Source organism: Rhea americana, unplaced genomic scaffold (assembly GCF_003343005.1).
Source record: "Rhea americana isolate MKP2758 unplaced genomic scaffold, rheAme1 scaffold_2, whole genome shotgun sequence".
In the NCBI taxonomy this organism is placed as follows: Eukaryota; Metazoa; Chordata; class Aves; order Rheiformes; family Rheidae; genus Rhea; species Rhea americana.
Genome location: NW_028186149.1, coordinates 8,776,865 through 8,792,694, shown reverse-complemented (window position 1 = coordinate 8,792,694; position 15,830 = coordinate 8,776,865). Strand labels below are relative to the sequence as shown.

Genomic DNA, 15,830 nt, shown 5'->3' with positions numbered 1-15,830 from the left:
TCATTTAATGATACTGAAAACTAAATTGTTGGATTTTGATGAAAATAGAACAAATTTCCCAGTGTAAGGTGTGTCCCAGTTTGTGCAAAGATATCACCAGACTATCTTTTTTTCTTCTTTATGTTTTTGGCTTCATCCACTGGCGGGAAAAAAAGGAAGTAGGCACTTTTTGGGTTTAGAGCACACATGGAATATGATAGGATCAGACATGTTAGGACTCAGGTTCCGGGAAGGCTTTTCTAGTAACTAAAAGGCCCTTTGAAGTCTTTAAAATGAGATTCCAAAGGCAACAGAGCGTGGAAAGTCCTAAAGCATCATCCAGTTGTAGCTGTAAATCCTCTTGGATAGAGTCAAAATAAACTCTGGTTTGGGTCTCTTCTTTTTTTTTCTGTACAAAATCAAATAAATCTGGCAAAATTCATAAACACAAAGCTGAAATTAAAGAAACCCTGAGCAATAATAGAGACATCAAAGATGGAGAGTTAACAGATTGCCAGGTTATCACTATCATCTGCTCTGTCACTCTTACTTTTTAATCATGAACTAAAAAGTGTGCCCCACTTGCATCATTTTAAATGAACTAGATAGAAAATTTAGTTTTGAATTAAAGAAGCAAATTATGCTTGGACAAGGTATAATAAATGATTGTCAAAGAGAGAAATGTTTTGAAATTACAAATTGTACTGGATGGTCTTCTGTCTTTGCTGTTTTCTGATGCTTACTTTAGCTTTTCAGTATATGACTCTCAGTTTTCACTCTGCGTCAAGTGTAAAGTGATTTCTACTGCTTAGGAAATCACTGTCCCCTGATTTGCTTAGTTTACTATTGAGTTACCACTTTATGCCCACAAGAAGGTTCTATTGGTTACTGAAGTGTGCATGGAATAAGTGTTCTTTGGGTACCTAACAAGGTCATCGCTATTACAGATAGAATATTATAGATAGAATTCAACAATTTTCTTGCATTGACATGGTACACAAATTACTTGGAGTAAGCAGTTAAATTCTAATGCATTTTGAAACCAGTAAACGATAAGTACAGATAGATTAATTATGATTAGTGAGTAAAGATTTGGTTAAGTATTTAATTTTGTCATGGAATATCAATCCGTATATTTAATATAATGCGGTTTGCATCCATATCGTAAAGACAGTGTTACAGCTTCCTGTTTCACCTGTTGCTTTTATAGGGCATGTGTAAACATATATATATATATTTTTGTAACTTATTACAGAAGCTAGACTGCAGAAGCCTACTGCAGAGATCCTATTCCCTGATGTCTTTGCRTTCTTTTGTTGTAGTCTTGACTAATGAAAAGAGATCCATGTGTTTTGGCACTTGCCAAAGTAACGGTGTAGAATAATGATGTTATCATCATTCTACAAACATTTCAAATGGTGAAGATGATTGCTGTACACAGTGTTCATACTTCACAACTCATAAGCTGAAAACATGTTACCAATTTTGCAAGATTGTCAATGCAGCTTCTTTTATTAACTTATGATAGTAAAAGTGTGAAATTTTTCTTGATTTCATTTGAGTATCTTACGTTAGTGATTCCAAAGGCRAAGGGATTCCTTTTCTCACACCTATAACTTAATGTAAAGGATCATGGTGACAGGATTTCTCCATTTAATATAGGAGGGGAAGTTGGGGTTTCCTCTGTGAAAGGTAGAGAATTTAATTATTTTTGTATTATTATGATAATACAAAATTATTTATGATATATAAATGGATATATAAATGGACAGTTAGAATAAAGTGTGAAGATACTTCTCAGAGCAACATTTTTGACAGCTGTTGATTAATTTGGTTACAGCTGTTCTGGGATTCCATCCTGAGAAACAGGTCTTATTTACTATTTACTTAAAAATTTTAGAACTGGAGATCACAGAACAGGAACAAACACACAGATTAATGTGTCTTGGTAATGCATATAACTTTTAAGTGATGCTTTTCAGAGTCCCTGGATAAAAATAGCCTGTTGAGTATTCTAGTGTTTAAAAAAATATATTTGAGGAAAGCAAATTAGTGCAGTCTTTTTTTTTCTGTGTCATATTCTTTAAATGTGTTTTGGTATAGGGCCATAAAAACATCTTCAAGAAGGCTTTTTACATATCCYGTTGAGTAGAGGGTATGATAAAAATAAGACTTACAATATTAAGGTTTTGTATTTCTCAGAAAATATTATCACTGTTCAGACTTTGCCAGTCCCCGTCATCTGTATTTCCCTATTCTGCTTATCCAACAAAAGCATTCACATAATTATTTTCTAGTGTGCAATGGATAAATTGCGATKAGAGACTTTTAATATGGTAGGAGACTTCCCACATACTTTAGTTAAATACAGTAGAGACATCTCAGCACATCATAGTGCGTCTCAGTTACCAGAGAAACCATTCAAATCATGATTCTTTTTCTCCTGATAACTACTATAATTACCAAAAAAAAAGAGTTTAAATTTTTTTTATTTCAGTATAAATGTTTAATGAATCAAGGTAAAGTCCTATAGTTTGCAGTAGTTTATTGGCATCAGTAAATCTTCATAAAGTGTTCAAAAAACTCTAAAAGAAAATAGGTTGCCTTTAGCACAAGTCAACCTGATATCCTCTAATGGTTTCACTACAGAACATTTCAGGATATCATTAGTGTGCTTCAGCAGCCTGGAATCCTGCTGAGAATGCTTGAATTTGAAATAACGCTAAATTACCAACCAAGTCCCTAGTTAACCAGCATGGGAYCACAAAGAGCAAGTTTATATAATTATTTAGCTCTATATGTTGTCGTAATCTCTTTAAAGTATTTCTTTGTAAGTACTAATTAAAAAAAAGGGTAAAATGGATATTCATTTCTCTACAAAAAAAAAGAAACTATTTCAACAGTAACAGTTTTTCCATTGATTTCTAAYGGACCAACATTTCATTTATGAACTAGCCCTGTAAGTCTTTATTCTGGCAATGTCCTCCTGAAATTTAGTGAGACTCTTGAATATGGACCAAATAAATTATTTGGCCTCTGCACATGTGATACCTTCCAGAGCATTATRGTTTTACAGAATATAGTGTAGGAAGAAAGCAGACGTACAGAAACAAATTTTAAAAGAAACAGTATCATTAGTCAATGACGTTCTAGCCATGCAAGGTGCCACATAATGCAGTCACGAAGTAGAACAATAACTTATGAAGCCCACTAKCTAGGCACTTAGCCTTGAAAAGTGCTGTTTTTGTAGAAAATCAGCAGTCATCTTCAGTTAAAAGCTGAAACACATTAACAGTTCTTGAAGTATGATTTTTTTGCTGTTATATAAAGCACAATAGTGTGTGCAACATATATTAAAACTGCATTTAATTGTATCTTTGGACAGATATGTCCTTTCAGTTGACTATAAGCACTAGACCAGCATGTCCCTGACCCTTTTTCCTTCTCATTTTGTTTTAAAGTATTTGATATAATCCTATGCTTTTTTCTGTTATATTTTTTTAAAAATAGTCTTTTAATGGAGATGTGATATTTCTCCAAACATACAATATATTTGTGATAACATAAAAGCCAAATTGGCAAAAATAGTGAATGTAAAAATGATGCCTTCGAGAAGTTGTAAATGAAAGTTATACAGGTAGATGTGTGAAAAATATATTCTAGAACAATGATTCTTTTGCCAGTTCAGAAAATGTATTTGGTAGAACTTTGCAAACTTTTATATGTCCATTCCCTCTAGATGAGTCATCTTTTTGGAAGAAAGAGGAGAGAATATTTTTTCATCATCATGATCATTGTAATAATGAACTGCAGAAGCTATAATAGATTTTGTTCCTGGCTTGGCAAAATATCTAAAAGATTTTGCAAGACAGTTTACATAATTCTTTCCATTAAACTTTCTAATATTGCATGTATTTCAATTGTTAACTCTAACATACCAAACTTGTAGGTAGTTTGTGGAATGATATATAAATGTGGTTTAATGTTTCTTAAGTATTTTATGAGCAGAATTTGTGGTTATGCATTTTTATACTTACAAACTTAATTCACTTGTTAAAATAGTCTCTCTGTTTGCTAACAGTTACCAGCTGTAACTAATACATTAGCAGATCTACAATGTAGTATTTAAAATAATGCATTTCAAAATCAATAACAAATGTCCTGCTGTAGGATTAATTGGAAACCTTGTCTTATATGCTATACAAAATTATTTTGAAATTACTGTAAGTCAAGGGATAGGAAACAATATGTGATTTTTTTAAAAAAACTTAGAGACAAATAGCAAAAGCAAAGATAATACTTACTGTAGTTGTTGTTTGCTTCTCTTGTTCCTTTTACTTTGCCTCGCTTATCAATCCTCATATACCACTGAGTTCGACAGAAAAGTCTTCTCACTCTTACATCCCCCCCTTCCATATAATCATAGCTTCTGGTGTGTCGCTCAGGGCTGGAACAGTTCACATTTGTAGCCATTTGCTCTGGAGTCATGTCATTGCAAGCTAAAGATACAGTGCCCATTAGAAAGATAATGTAAAAGTATGATCTGTAGAGCAAAATTGGCAGGATCCATGTCAGTATCCATTTGTGCATTATAGTGCAGTGTTCTGGGTGTTCATGAACAACATAATGAAAATTAAATCTCAAGAAGACTGTTGCTCTTAGGTCACCGACCTGCCTTCTGTCTTTGAGTTACAGATTGATTTAAATGAGATTGTTCCCTCTTCTAGAATTCTGATCCTTATTCCTTAATAGTTAGTGGTGAAATGGAAGAGCTTCTTAAATATCTTTTCAGTCAAAATATCCTTTAAAGGCACAAGTTATAAAAACCTTTGTTGCTGTGACCTTCTGTACTACTTGAATTTGCTGCTTGCACTGAAAGTAAAAGATCTGTGAGAGAAGTTGCATGTATAAGTCTTTATGATCAGTTGTTACAAATGTGCAAGAATATATTATGCTACTGAAATGTACCATGCATACGTGTATAAGCTGATTTTTTAAAACATGCAAATGTATATACAACAGATATCTTTATATAGCTTTTTGCATAAACAGACATTTAAACTGATTGTAAACATACTTCTGTCTTCAGTTCAGTTAAGTCCTTCCAAAAAATCCTTACTAATTCAGTTGAACTATGCTCTCATGCACTGAAAAATACTGTTKATTACTTCACACCTATATCTTCACTATTAGCCATATTTTATCAGACAAAGTTTCTCTAATCCAAATTTCAAGACAGACCACGTAGTTTTATTCCTTCCTTTTTAYGCCTGCATTTTTCAGATTATTAATAGAAAAATTACTCAACACTCTTTTGGCATCTAACACACAGAAATCAGGATAAAAGCTATTAGCTATTAGTAACTGTTGAATGTTCTTGTAAAGAACAGATAACTTACTTGTTTCTGTTGATAACAGCTGGATACCCAAGTATTCCATTTCTGTTGTCTGCGTTTTGCAACATGAGACACTCTATTGTAGCTACAAACTTTCTCAGCTCAGAAAGACTCCCCCAGAATTATAATTGTTTCCATAAATCAAGACGCTAGAGAGGTGGTGTGCATGTGCCTATGCGTGCGTGTGCATGTGTGTTGAGCCTGTGGTTCAATCCTTTTCGATAAATACCTTTGCTGACCTCACTTGGAAGCAATTAGAATTTAACCAGTCAGCTGTCAGTTGAATCCGTGAACAAAAATAAAAGGAGGCTTGTGTTGTATAGTGTCCAGTGGTCATCAGAGGGAGCTATGTACATAGTTTATACTTTAAATYTCCAAGAATCTACTTTGTAAAAACATATATTCTATGGTTATAGGTAGAGTTGCTTCACAGGCCAGTTAGCATTTCTGTTCTTTATTTTTCTCTTTTTAAAAAAGAAAATCCTTCTTCTGTCTTTCACACGCACACATCTCTATTTTCTTTCAAATCTTTTCTGCAGTTTGATAGATTCATACTCTGCTTACTGCCTTTCTGATGGATGAATGAAATGTGGGGCCATTATGTACGGTGGAGAGGGCATGTTGTGGTCATTATAGATTGTGTGGCACGTTTGTATATCGTAGACTTGTAAAAGAGGACCAATTGCACAGAAAATCACTGAGATTTTTATTTAATCACCCACTAGAGGAAAATAAGAACGTATGTTTGGATGTTTCAGAGTCTGACATTCAAGCACAACTTTTATCAGCATGAAAGAAAAAAACTACTAGGGAACAGTCTTCCTTAGCCTRTGTAGTTATTAGGTCCTGAAACTTGCAAATGAGAATGAAAAGTTGCAGCAATGCAAGTAAAACCTATGTACCACATGCACTGACTGATGGATTGCCTGCAGGCTTAAATTGTAGAGGATCAAAGTAATGGCTAAATAAGCTGGGTTTTCTGCTGCTATATGCTAAATTTTCAGCTGTGGCACTAGCCTGGCATCCAAAGTCTGTGTTCCATTTCAGCCTTAAAAGAGTCTATTGGTACTCTGATGAATGCATTTTTAAAACACATGGAAACTCTGGTTTTCTATAAGGAATAGATTTATCAAGAACCTGGAGTTGTCTGTAACTGGTGTTATTATGTAGTTGGTCCTTCTCTGTTCTTTCTTCTGCCCCTGCTCCTCACTCTTTTYAGAAATAGGAACAGTTACTTCTTAAAACTTGATTGAAACAAACTGTAGAGGTAGTTAAAAATGATAGGGAGTACATATGTGCCACCTTGTGGTAAGGGGGACATAGTAAATTATGCTTTTTGTCACTGAAATGTTCCAAAATGAGCATCAAAGGTGTATGACATYAAGGGACCTTATGTTACTCAGTCATTTCTGTACACAACCACAGAGAATGATTCATTTCCTTCCTTAAAGTCCTCAACACCTTCCTCAGAGCTCACTTGGATTAATCCCATTTGTCACTTGATTTGTCATCTTTTTTTGAACCATTTTCCTTCGAAGTCCAGAGGTGATCCACTTTCTTTCTCATTATCTCCATTTCAGTCTGTTGGGCTGTCTCCCATGTTCTGTGACTCAACTATAATTTCCTAATGCAGCAGAGAGCTTGACATACACCTCTTATCATATGGAAGATTASCAGGTGTGTGCCTTTCAGAGGTTGGATGCCTCCGATAGATACACAAGGAAGTGGCTCTCATTAAGGCTTACCCATGTAAACTGTGATCCTTGCTGTTCCTAATTTAGCTTGTATTGTGTCAATCCGTGACCACTGTTCTGACYAGAAATGGGAACTGAAAAGATTTGCCACAGTTGCACTTTCGCCAGTATGTTTGTTGTGTTTGTATCAGTATGTTCTCAGATCCATTCCACWGCCTGAATTTAGAATGATAGAAATGAAAAAAATCTCTGGCATTCAGAAGGCTTATCTACTGTGTATTATAAAGAAAGCAATCAAGGAAAAATGYAATCTGTGTTTTACTCCTCAAAGTAGGATGCAAGCAGAAATATTTTTGTAAATATTCTGGGTCTTTTATGAGCAGTAACAACTTTCACTTTCAGATCCATACTTAATTTTTTCATTTTTCTTTCTCTTTGCTAACTTACTGTTTCTTTTTCTGACTGTTGGTAAGAGAGGGGAAAAATACATACCTGAAGTTTCAGTTTCAGAAAGCTGGAGCTACTCATATGCAGGCATAGGTATGTATTTCTCTTGGTTCTGCAAAATAAATCATTTGCTGTAAGTATATTTTGAACTGGTGCTTCAGTTCAGATTTTCATGAAGTTTTGTAAAAGTAGTTAAAAGAAGGCACTAGCTGTAGGTTTAGTCAGGTTTAGTCAGTTAATCTTTTATTACTGCTAACTTTCATGTTCTCCTATTGTCTGATTACAGAATACATTTTTCCAAAAATTTTTTCTCTAGTATTATTTAATCACTCAGTTTTATATTTTACTSTACGAGTACAACTGTATAATTTTTAATGAAAGAGTTGTGTCTTGATCTGCGTAGGCAAGTCAGAATTTCACACACAAATCCCAGGTCCCTTGAATGATTCAGTCCACTTCTGTTCCAGACAAGCATAACTAATTCCTCTCTCAGATTGACCTATTTTAGTTTTATGGAAGATCATATAATTGACTTGATCTGCAGTTCTTCCTCTATCTTGTTACTAATACATATACCCAGGACTTTGCAAATCAAATCCCAAGCAATTCTTCAATAAAATAAAGAAATGATTCCCCTAAAATGCTAGAAATTGCTTCTTTGGTAAGATGTATTTGAGGAAATGTGTTAAAACCTCTTGACTATATGAAACATGAAAACTTGGAGAAATGCATAAAATCCTCACACTGTAAACCATCCTTTAACTAAATCTACTCCCTTTACAGTAATTCTTCTTTTGGTTCCTACCTGCTAATTGGTAGGCAGTTGTCCACAGCACTGCTGCASTGCATGTCCTGAAAAGATGAAAAATAAATGGCAAGCACTTTGGTTCCAGTTACGAGGATTGTGCCCAGGCCTCCAATTCAAATAGAAACAGTATAATAAATTTTTATTTCTCTTCACTCACCTAGGAAGCTACTTTTTCTCCTTTTAGAGGCAAACATGTTTTTCCTAGCAATTTTTAAAACAAATCCCTGAAACATCGTTCATTTTTATTTGTTTGCTCCATTGTTCATCCAGAACATGTCAAGCTGATTTAAATCTACAAGAAAACTGGAATAGGAYGCAGGAGATACTAAGAAAAAAGTTATCAAATAATTGACAAATACATAACAGTTCTCTTGTTCATTAATGCCAGCAAATTGTTTGTATATAACTTATTCACAGCCTTTATGTTTCCTAAAATATCTTACCTCAGTCAGTAATGAGCTTGAAAGGTAAAAGCATCCCAGCTTATTTCCTTAGGATGATGAATCACCATGATACTGACTTTTGAAGGATGGAGTAAAGCAGTGTGGGATTCTAAAGATGAAGCTTCTGGGAGTCAGATGAATCTCTCCTTTCTCAATGTAGTTTGCATAGTATATGGTTGTGATATGTTTCCTTGGTGTTAATAGTTTGATAATCCATACTGCCAGTCAGCTTCAGAGAATCCTTCCACATGTGATGACATCAGGGCACTTGGAGTGCAGTCAACGTAATTTAAGATGTTGTAGCAGAACAGAATTGTAACAATAATTTTTTGGTGAAGGTGGAAAGCTTATAAAACTGAGATGATAAACCAAACTTTTAACAGAAAAGTTCTTTTATCTTATTACTGGGTATGAACCTGGAAAAGCCTCTATTTCTTATGTGCTAGCACATTGATATTTAAGTTTTACTTTTACCAGAATACTTAGGATATAGTGATTTCTTCTACCTAATTTAAAATATGTTTTATTTCTTTGGTTTTAAGATGTGCAGCATCATTTATAGACATAGCAGGTTGGAAAGAATTAACTTTAAAACTTAGATTTTTAGAACTTTGCTGAAAAATCATTTTAAAAACATTGCCAAAAATATTATTCCCATGAGTTCACCTGTTGTTATTATTAAATCTTAATAAAATTAGATCTAATAATAGATATGAAATAGTCTTCAAGCTCTGTTTTTACCTCTGAGTGTAGCTATTCACAGATCTGAATATTTCATACACTCAAAAAATGGGATATGCAAATAGTTTGTCTTTTATTTTTAAGTGCTCAAACAAGCTAACATTTTTTTAACTTTCACATCTGTCCATATAAAGCATAACTCTTGTTGTAATTTACTTGATAATTAAGCATTTCAAGGCTCATAAGAGAGAAAACATGAGAAAAATATAATTAATAAAGTTTAAAGCAATAATAAAGCCTTGTTGCTGTGATAATATATACCCATTATTAGCTGTCTGTCTGCTAGTCTTAATCTTAGAAAACAATTTTAGTTCCTTCTAATTGAAGCCTCTTGCAAAGCAGATTTTGTATGGCAGACTTTTCAGTTTTCCCACCCCCTCCCAGATTTAAAACTGGCTTCACTGATCTAATAATACTGTCTGCATACCTAATTGAACAGAGTTTGGTTGAGAATAGAAAATTGTCCTCTTAGTCAAATATTTCTTTATGTCCCTAATTAAAATCTACCCATAACTAAGGACTTGATTGTGCAAATTATATGGTCTGCTCTTTGATTTGCACCTAGACCACTATAAAGCTGGAATTATTAGTAGACTACTAGCAACTACCTGTTAACATTTAGTTAGGTGGCAGTATATTAAGCACTGCTTTTAGAAATGTTGCATTTTCTGACATAAAGATACTACCAGTTAAACTCAGAAAGGAAAGAATGTTAACAGTGAAATTAGTGAAAATGTGCTGCAAGTATAATGGGACAGTGACTGTTAATCTTACAAGGATGTATGCCTGTTCATGTTCAAAGGATTGGTAATCTTATACGTATAAAGTATTCTGTAACTCACCTGAAGGTGAGTTGGCTGTGCACAAAAATGGAGGCAGTGATTGGTCAGATTTGGGGCAAAAAAWTCTGTGGGTGGGAACTAGGAACACTAGAATTTATCTAGGAGATAGGGATTAGGCACTCTTAGGGATGTACAGAGGAAGAGGGAATCTGGCACCAAAAAAACGACAGTTCACAAAGGGAACTGCAGAAAGTTGAGTAAAGGACTGAGCTTGAAGCATGGAGACTGGGAGTAGGTAAAGAAGAAAAATGCATCTGGAACTTTTTCCAAATCCTGATTTGAAACCAAGCTTTATATAGAAGCAATCTTTTCAGCTGCATGTGGGCCTGCACTGCAAGTCTTTGGCATAGCCCAAAATATTAGGTGCTTACATGGTGATTGCAACCTTTTTCAGCTATGAGTTTCCCCAGTTAAATTGGGTATGATAGATCCAGTATGTACCACCCCTTTTGAACCCCTGTTGCTTCTGTGGTAGAATTTTAAAAGCCTCATCGCACACATACATACATACTCTATCTTGAAACCTTATTATTATTGTAAAATACTCAAAATCCACAAAATACTAGTTATCCATGTTTTGCACTAAATGAGGCATGGAACTTGTGAAGAAAAGTGCGATGCTAAAAATTATCTCTGTTTGTGGTACATACACAAAAAGGCAGCCAAATCAGTGTTATCAAAGAAAGCCCCTCTCATCTCCTGACTTACGAATGTTTAACTTTATAACCTTAAAGTTCTTTTTAAATGTGTGTGTAATATATTCTTATTTAAATCAGAATGATTTATGAGTCAGATTTCTGTCATACTGCAGTGATTTACACAGTCAAACATCTGGCTCTCAATTACAGGAATGTATGCAGTGTAGGTAGTGTGGGTTTCCTGGATTTTTTTGCTAGTCTTTCCTTCTGTAAGTTATCCATTTACATTTGTTCAATCAGGCTTTCATCAAATCTTCAAATATTTAATTTTATTGTGTAGCTCCTGAAAGCTGTGCCTCGTCACTGAGGTACATTCACCTAACAGCAAAACGTTCAACTGTGATGCATGAAGAAATTGCTACTGCATGTAGAAATTGTAAGGAGGATGTGATTTAACTATGGGATTTTCAGTTTTCCAAATTTGCTTAACCTTTGCAGTTGCTTTTTTAAAGACTTGCATGCACAATACTTTAAAAGTGTGACCGTGTGGAATAACGTTGAGACAAATTATGACTTCTTCAGTTTAAGGTTTATGTCYGCATTTAAGTCAGCGGCAGAATTCAATATAATTCAGTATGTCCAGGTTTGCACCTGAGGTGTAACAGGAGTTCCTTTTATAATGACTTGTCATTTGGGAATGTCTTAAATCTTCAAATTTAAGTAGACATTTTTTTTTTCCAGTAGCTTGCTATTTTCTGTGCAAAGTTGTTAATGGAGAAGGTATGATCAGTACAAATAAATGCAAAATAACRAAATGTGGGCCTGTATATGGTACAAATGCTACTGACTAACAGCTGTGGATTTAATGTTTGATTTTAGGAAATAGCTTGAGTAAGACCTTTCCTAATCTTCAGCTAATTATATGGCCTATCATTACACATATTCTAGAAGCAAAATAAGGTAGGGGAAAAGTGCCCTGTTTTCCTGCGAAGCTGTGCTATTTCCCGTTTAAAAAAAAAAAAAAAAAATAGATTCAGTGGATTGGAACAAGAACAGTTCTTAGTAATGCTAATATTATTCATTACCTAATCTGTCAGATAGGGACACCATTTAGTCACAAAACTGTAAAGTTTTTCAGCTCTTTACCACTTGAATGATTGACAACCATTTGCTGAAGTGAGGGAATCTAATAAAAGGGAATATTTACTAGAGAAATTGTGTTAATAATTAATTTACAGAGTGAGCTCCACCACATTTCCTCACTTTTTCCATTCCTTCATTTACTAGTAATCAAATTACACAATGTCCTGCTAAATCTATATAACTTCTCACTAGAAAAGTCAGTAGATAATTAGTATGAGAGGAGGATGTAAAGTGCTAGTAATACGAATGCYGTTCCACAAAATTGAGGTTTTGGCYRGAACAAGCATGTAAACATAATTCCTGAGACATCTATCTAATGTGGGTATGGACCAATGGACTAGTTTTTCTATGGCTTGATTGTAAAAGAGAAGAACAAGTTTCAAAATACTTTTGCATTCACAGTAGCAGGACAAATTGTGCATATGTCAAAAGTGCAGAATTCCAGCAAGAGAGTTGAAGCAGGGTGGGACACTTCATTGATTTCAAACTGACTGAAATATAAAAATCCTTTGCCTAAAGATTATTAGAGTTTCTGTTCTGAATAAATAGAGCCTCCTGCTTCTCTGTATATGTAGTTCTTTAGATTCAAAGAGTAATCTCTTCTATATGTGAACAGCTGTRCTTCTGTGAATTTAAATGTCTCCTGCTGCAGCTGTTGCTGTGTTAGATGGATATGTGCCTCTCTCATGGCATCCACGAGGATTGAATTTTGCCAGCAACTGATGAAGGGCAGGCTTTGAAACAGCTTTTAGAAATGATACTGGCTGATCTGCCTCTTGAGCCCTGGCTTACTCTGCTTATCGTAACTATCACATTGCTAAAATCATTTCTATGCTTTTAACATTATTTCCAGTTGACAATTTTTCATACTTACTGCTGAGAAAGATTACTCACTGTACATAAAAGCTTCTCCACTCAAGCCTAAATCTTGCTGTCCTATGAAGCTGGAATGCAGAGCATTTGGTAGGTAAAGATAGGTAGGTAGACATTTTAAAAAGCTAGGACTAAGGCATGTATATTTTCCTTTTCTCCCTTGGCAATCAACATTTTCATCCTATAAAAGAGGGAAAACATATCAGTACAATCCTTCTGCCACAAGGACTTAAGTGGTACGGATCGCCTTGCTTTTGCCCTATATATCATGGATGAAGAACTACGTGGCATRTGTTTGAAAAATACATGCAACATCTTTGAGGAATAGTTGTTCTTGAGAATGCCCAGTATTCACTCAGGAAGTAAAAATACTGTGATTTTTGGAGATTAGTGACTGAAAATAGTAAATATGCATAACAAACAAGTCATAAATACCGAATATCCTTAAAATATATTTTCAAAATGATAAATATACATGCATATGCYACGGTTGATTTTTCCAGAAGCATACTAAATGAAAAAACCTCTCAAAATGTTTACAATGAATAGGTGTATGAACTCCTGTGTGTAAACTATGTGCTGAAATCCATCATGCTGAGGTACAAAATGCGACAGTCCCTTGACTTGGCAGCCGACAAGGTGTTTTGTTTTGTTTTGATTCATTTGACTGAAAACCACTGAATAAGAAGATATAAATATTTGAGAAAAGTTACTGATAAGTTTTTTTTAAGAATTTTGACGAGCAATTTTTTGCTTGTTAATGACATTTCAGTAAAATTCCTCGCTGGAGATCATGCCTGTATTGTTTCATAGTATTGCTAGATGTGAACAATACATTGGCAGTGTCTTGTATGAATTCTTGGTCTCTAAATGTCTCTGGTGAGTAGTTTATCAATTTAACATGTATTCTATAATCTTGAGGTGCAAATTAATTTTTCTACTTGAGTAAATGGTCTGTGTCCTTCGTGATTGCTCCTGTTGGTGACTAAAACTTTTTTTTAATGTCTCCTTTCTTGATTTGAGAAGTCCTCATTCCAATATTTTGTGTTTATTCTCAGTAATACCTGGGAGATAGGGTAAGAACTAATTTCAAGATCTCAAAGAGATGTGAAAGAAAAGACAGATCTCCTAAGATATTCTTAAAAGTTGGGGGTTTATTACAATTCTTAAACCCTAGTATGAGGAYTATGAGGTTTTATGAGTAATACAATCTATGTTTGCCTACCTTTTCCTTTGACTTACAATCAACACGACTTTGATAGCCATTACTTCAACAACGATGAGAAGATATCTTCTAYAGAAGTCTCTAGTTGTACAGTTGGTCATGCAAGGAAAGATCACTTATGTGCCCACAAAAGTTTAACTAGGGTTACATGAACAATCCTAATTCTGGTATTTCCCGATGTCTGAGTGCTTGACTTTGGAAACTTAATGTTCTTCTGATGTTGGAGAAGTTGAGAGTGTATCATAGTTGTCTGTTTTCACAATTTGTGCTGTGAGGCAGGAGGAAGTGTAGGATCACAAAACTTCTGCAGATGCACAAAAGCTACCATTATGTTGTATTTGAAATATTTTGCTCTGTGAAAATATTGTTTGTTACGCCTCCAGAGGGGTGCTTACTCTGTCAACTCAGGCTACTTTTGCCTCTTTCTTCAGTGTGRGGAGTAAGGAATCTTATTTAATACTTTTCAATCTGAATTGTCTCTATAATAATTATTAAACATCAGCATCCCAAACACACCAGATGATGTCTCAAAGAATGGAATTTTGATCCAATACCAATATTTTAACGTATACCACTTCTCACCCAGGCTGTTGTCTGAGTTGGTAAGTTTGGTAAACTCTTACATGAGGGGAGTGGTCAGTGTCCTCAAGGATCCGGGGCRGGGGGCTGATACTGCACTAGCAGGTGTCAGCATGTGGAAGAGAGTTAGGAACCAATTACGGGAAAAGGGAAATGAATATGGCATTTAAAACATTGGCAGAGAATAAGTAATGGAGAAATTTGGAGAAATCTGGGATAGAGGTGAGACCTAGGCAGCAACAGAGAAAAGTAATGAGCCCATGAAGTCTGCAAATAGGAGCTACAAAATAGAGGGAGGATCCAAAGGGAGCAAACCCTAGTAACCTAGGGGGTCATTTTAAGAGAGTACAAGGAGGGATCAAGGAATTTATTTGCTGCTACTCATTTAAATCCTCCTTCCTCCTGCCTAATGGTTTTTAAAAACTTATATAAGAGAAATATTATTTGGCAAGCTAAATGTTTATTAAGGTGTATTGTATGTGATCTTCTGTTTCTAAGTATTGTACTAAATATGTTCAATATACAATGTATTTTGACATTTGTAATTCACAGTGAAGTACTAGTAGGGGTGGAGTAGCTACTGTGCCAAGCAGTAACAAAGCCTTGTTCATACAAAAAATAAGACAGCTGCCCTACTCTGGAACAGAGTACTGCTAAGTCTTAGTCACAGTCTTCAAGATTCCAGATAGTGGCCTGCACTTAATATAAAAAGTGCTCTGATCAGGATTGGCAAGAAGATAAGGCTTCCTTTTAGGGTCTGTCTGGAGGTGAAAGCAGATAATTTTTTTGGAACTTTGTATCATATTTACAAGCCAGTAAACCAAAGTAGTGTTCCTTTGAAACACTGGAATGTAGGTCTTTGAGCTTTATTTTTCATGGATGCCTTTTATGACTAAAACTCAAAATACAGATTTTTCTTTGTTTTAGTGTTGCCTGTGCACAGTATGTTAAGTTAATGTTGCTTTGGAGTACTATCAAAATAGGTATCTAAAAGGCTAGATGATTCCATGATTCTAAGAATT

General features: G+C 34.7%; 2 protein-coding genes across 4 annotated transcripts in view; one reads left to right on the top strand and one right to left on the bottom strand.

The window, feature by feature from the left end:
• FGF7 (fibroblast growth factor 7) overlaps nt 1–5,584 on the bottom strand; it is a 28,290-nt gene extending 22,706 nt beyond the window's left edge. The window contains exons 1-2 of one of the 3 annotated variants that reach the window (XM_085303429.1): nt 5,379–5,584; nt 4,284–4,866 (exon numbers count right to left, since the gene is read on the bottom strand). In XM_085303429.1, the coding sequence (XP_085159555.1) occupies nt 4,284–4,569 (286 nt within the window). In that variant the 5' untranslated portion in view covers nt 4,570–4,866; nt 5,379–5,584. The remainder of the gene's footprint in view (nt 1–4,283; nt 4,867–5,378) is intronic. The other 2 variants (XM_085303430.1, XM_085303428.1) reach the window with 2 other exon arrangements.
• The window catches only part of FAM227B (family with sequence similarity 227 member B), an 82,550-nt gene that overhangs the window by 46,434 nt on the left and 20,286 nt on the right, over nt 1–15,830 (top strand). The gene's annotated exons all lie outside the window — the stretch shown is intronic.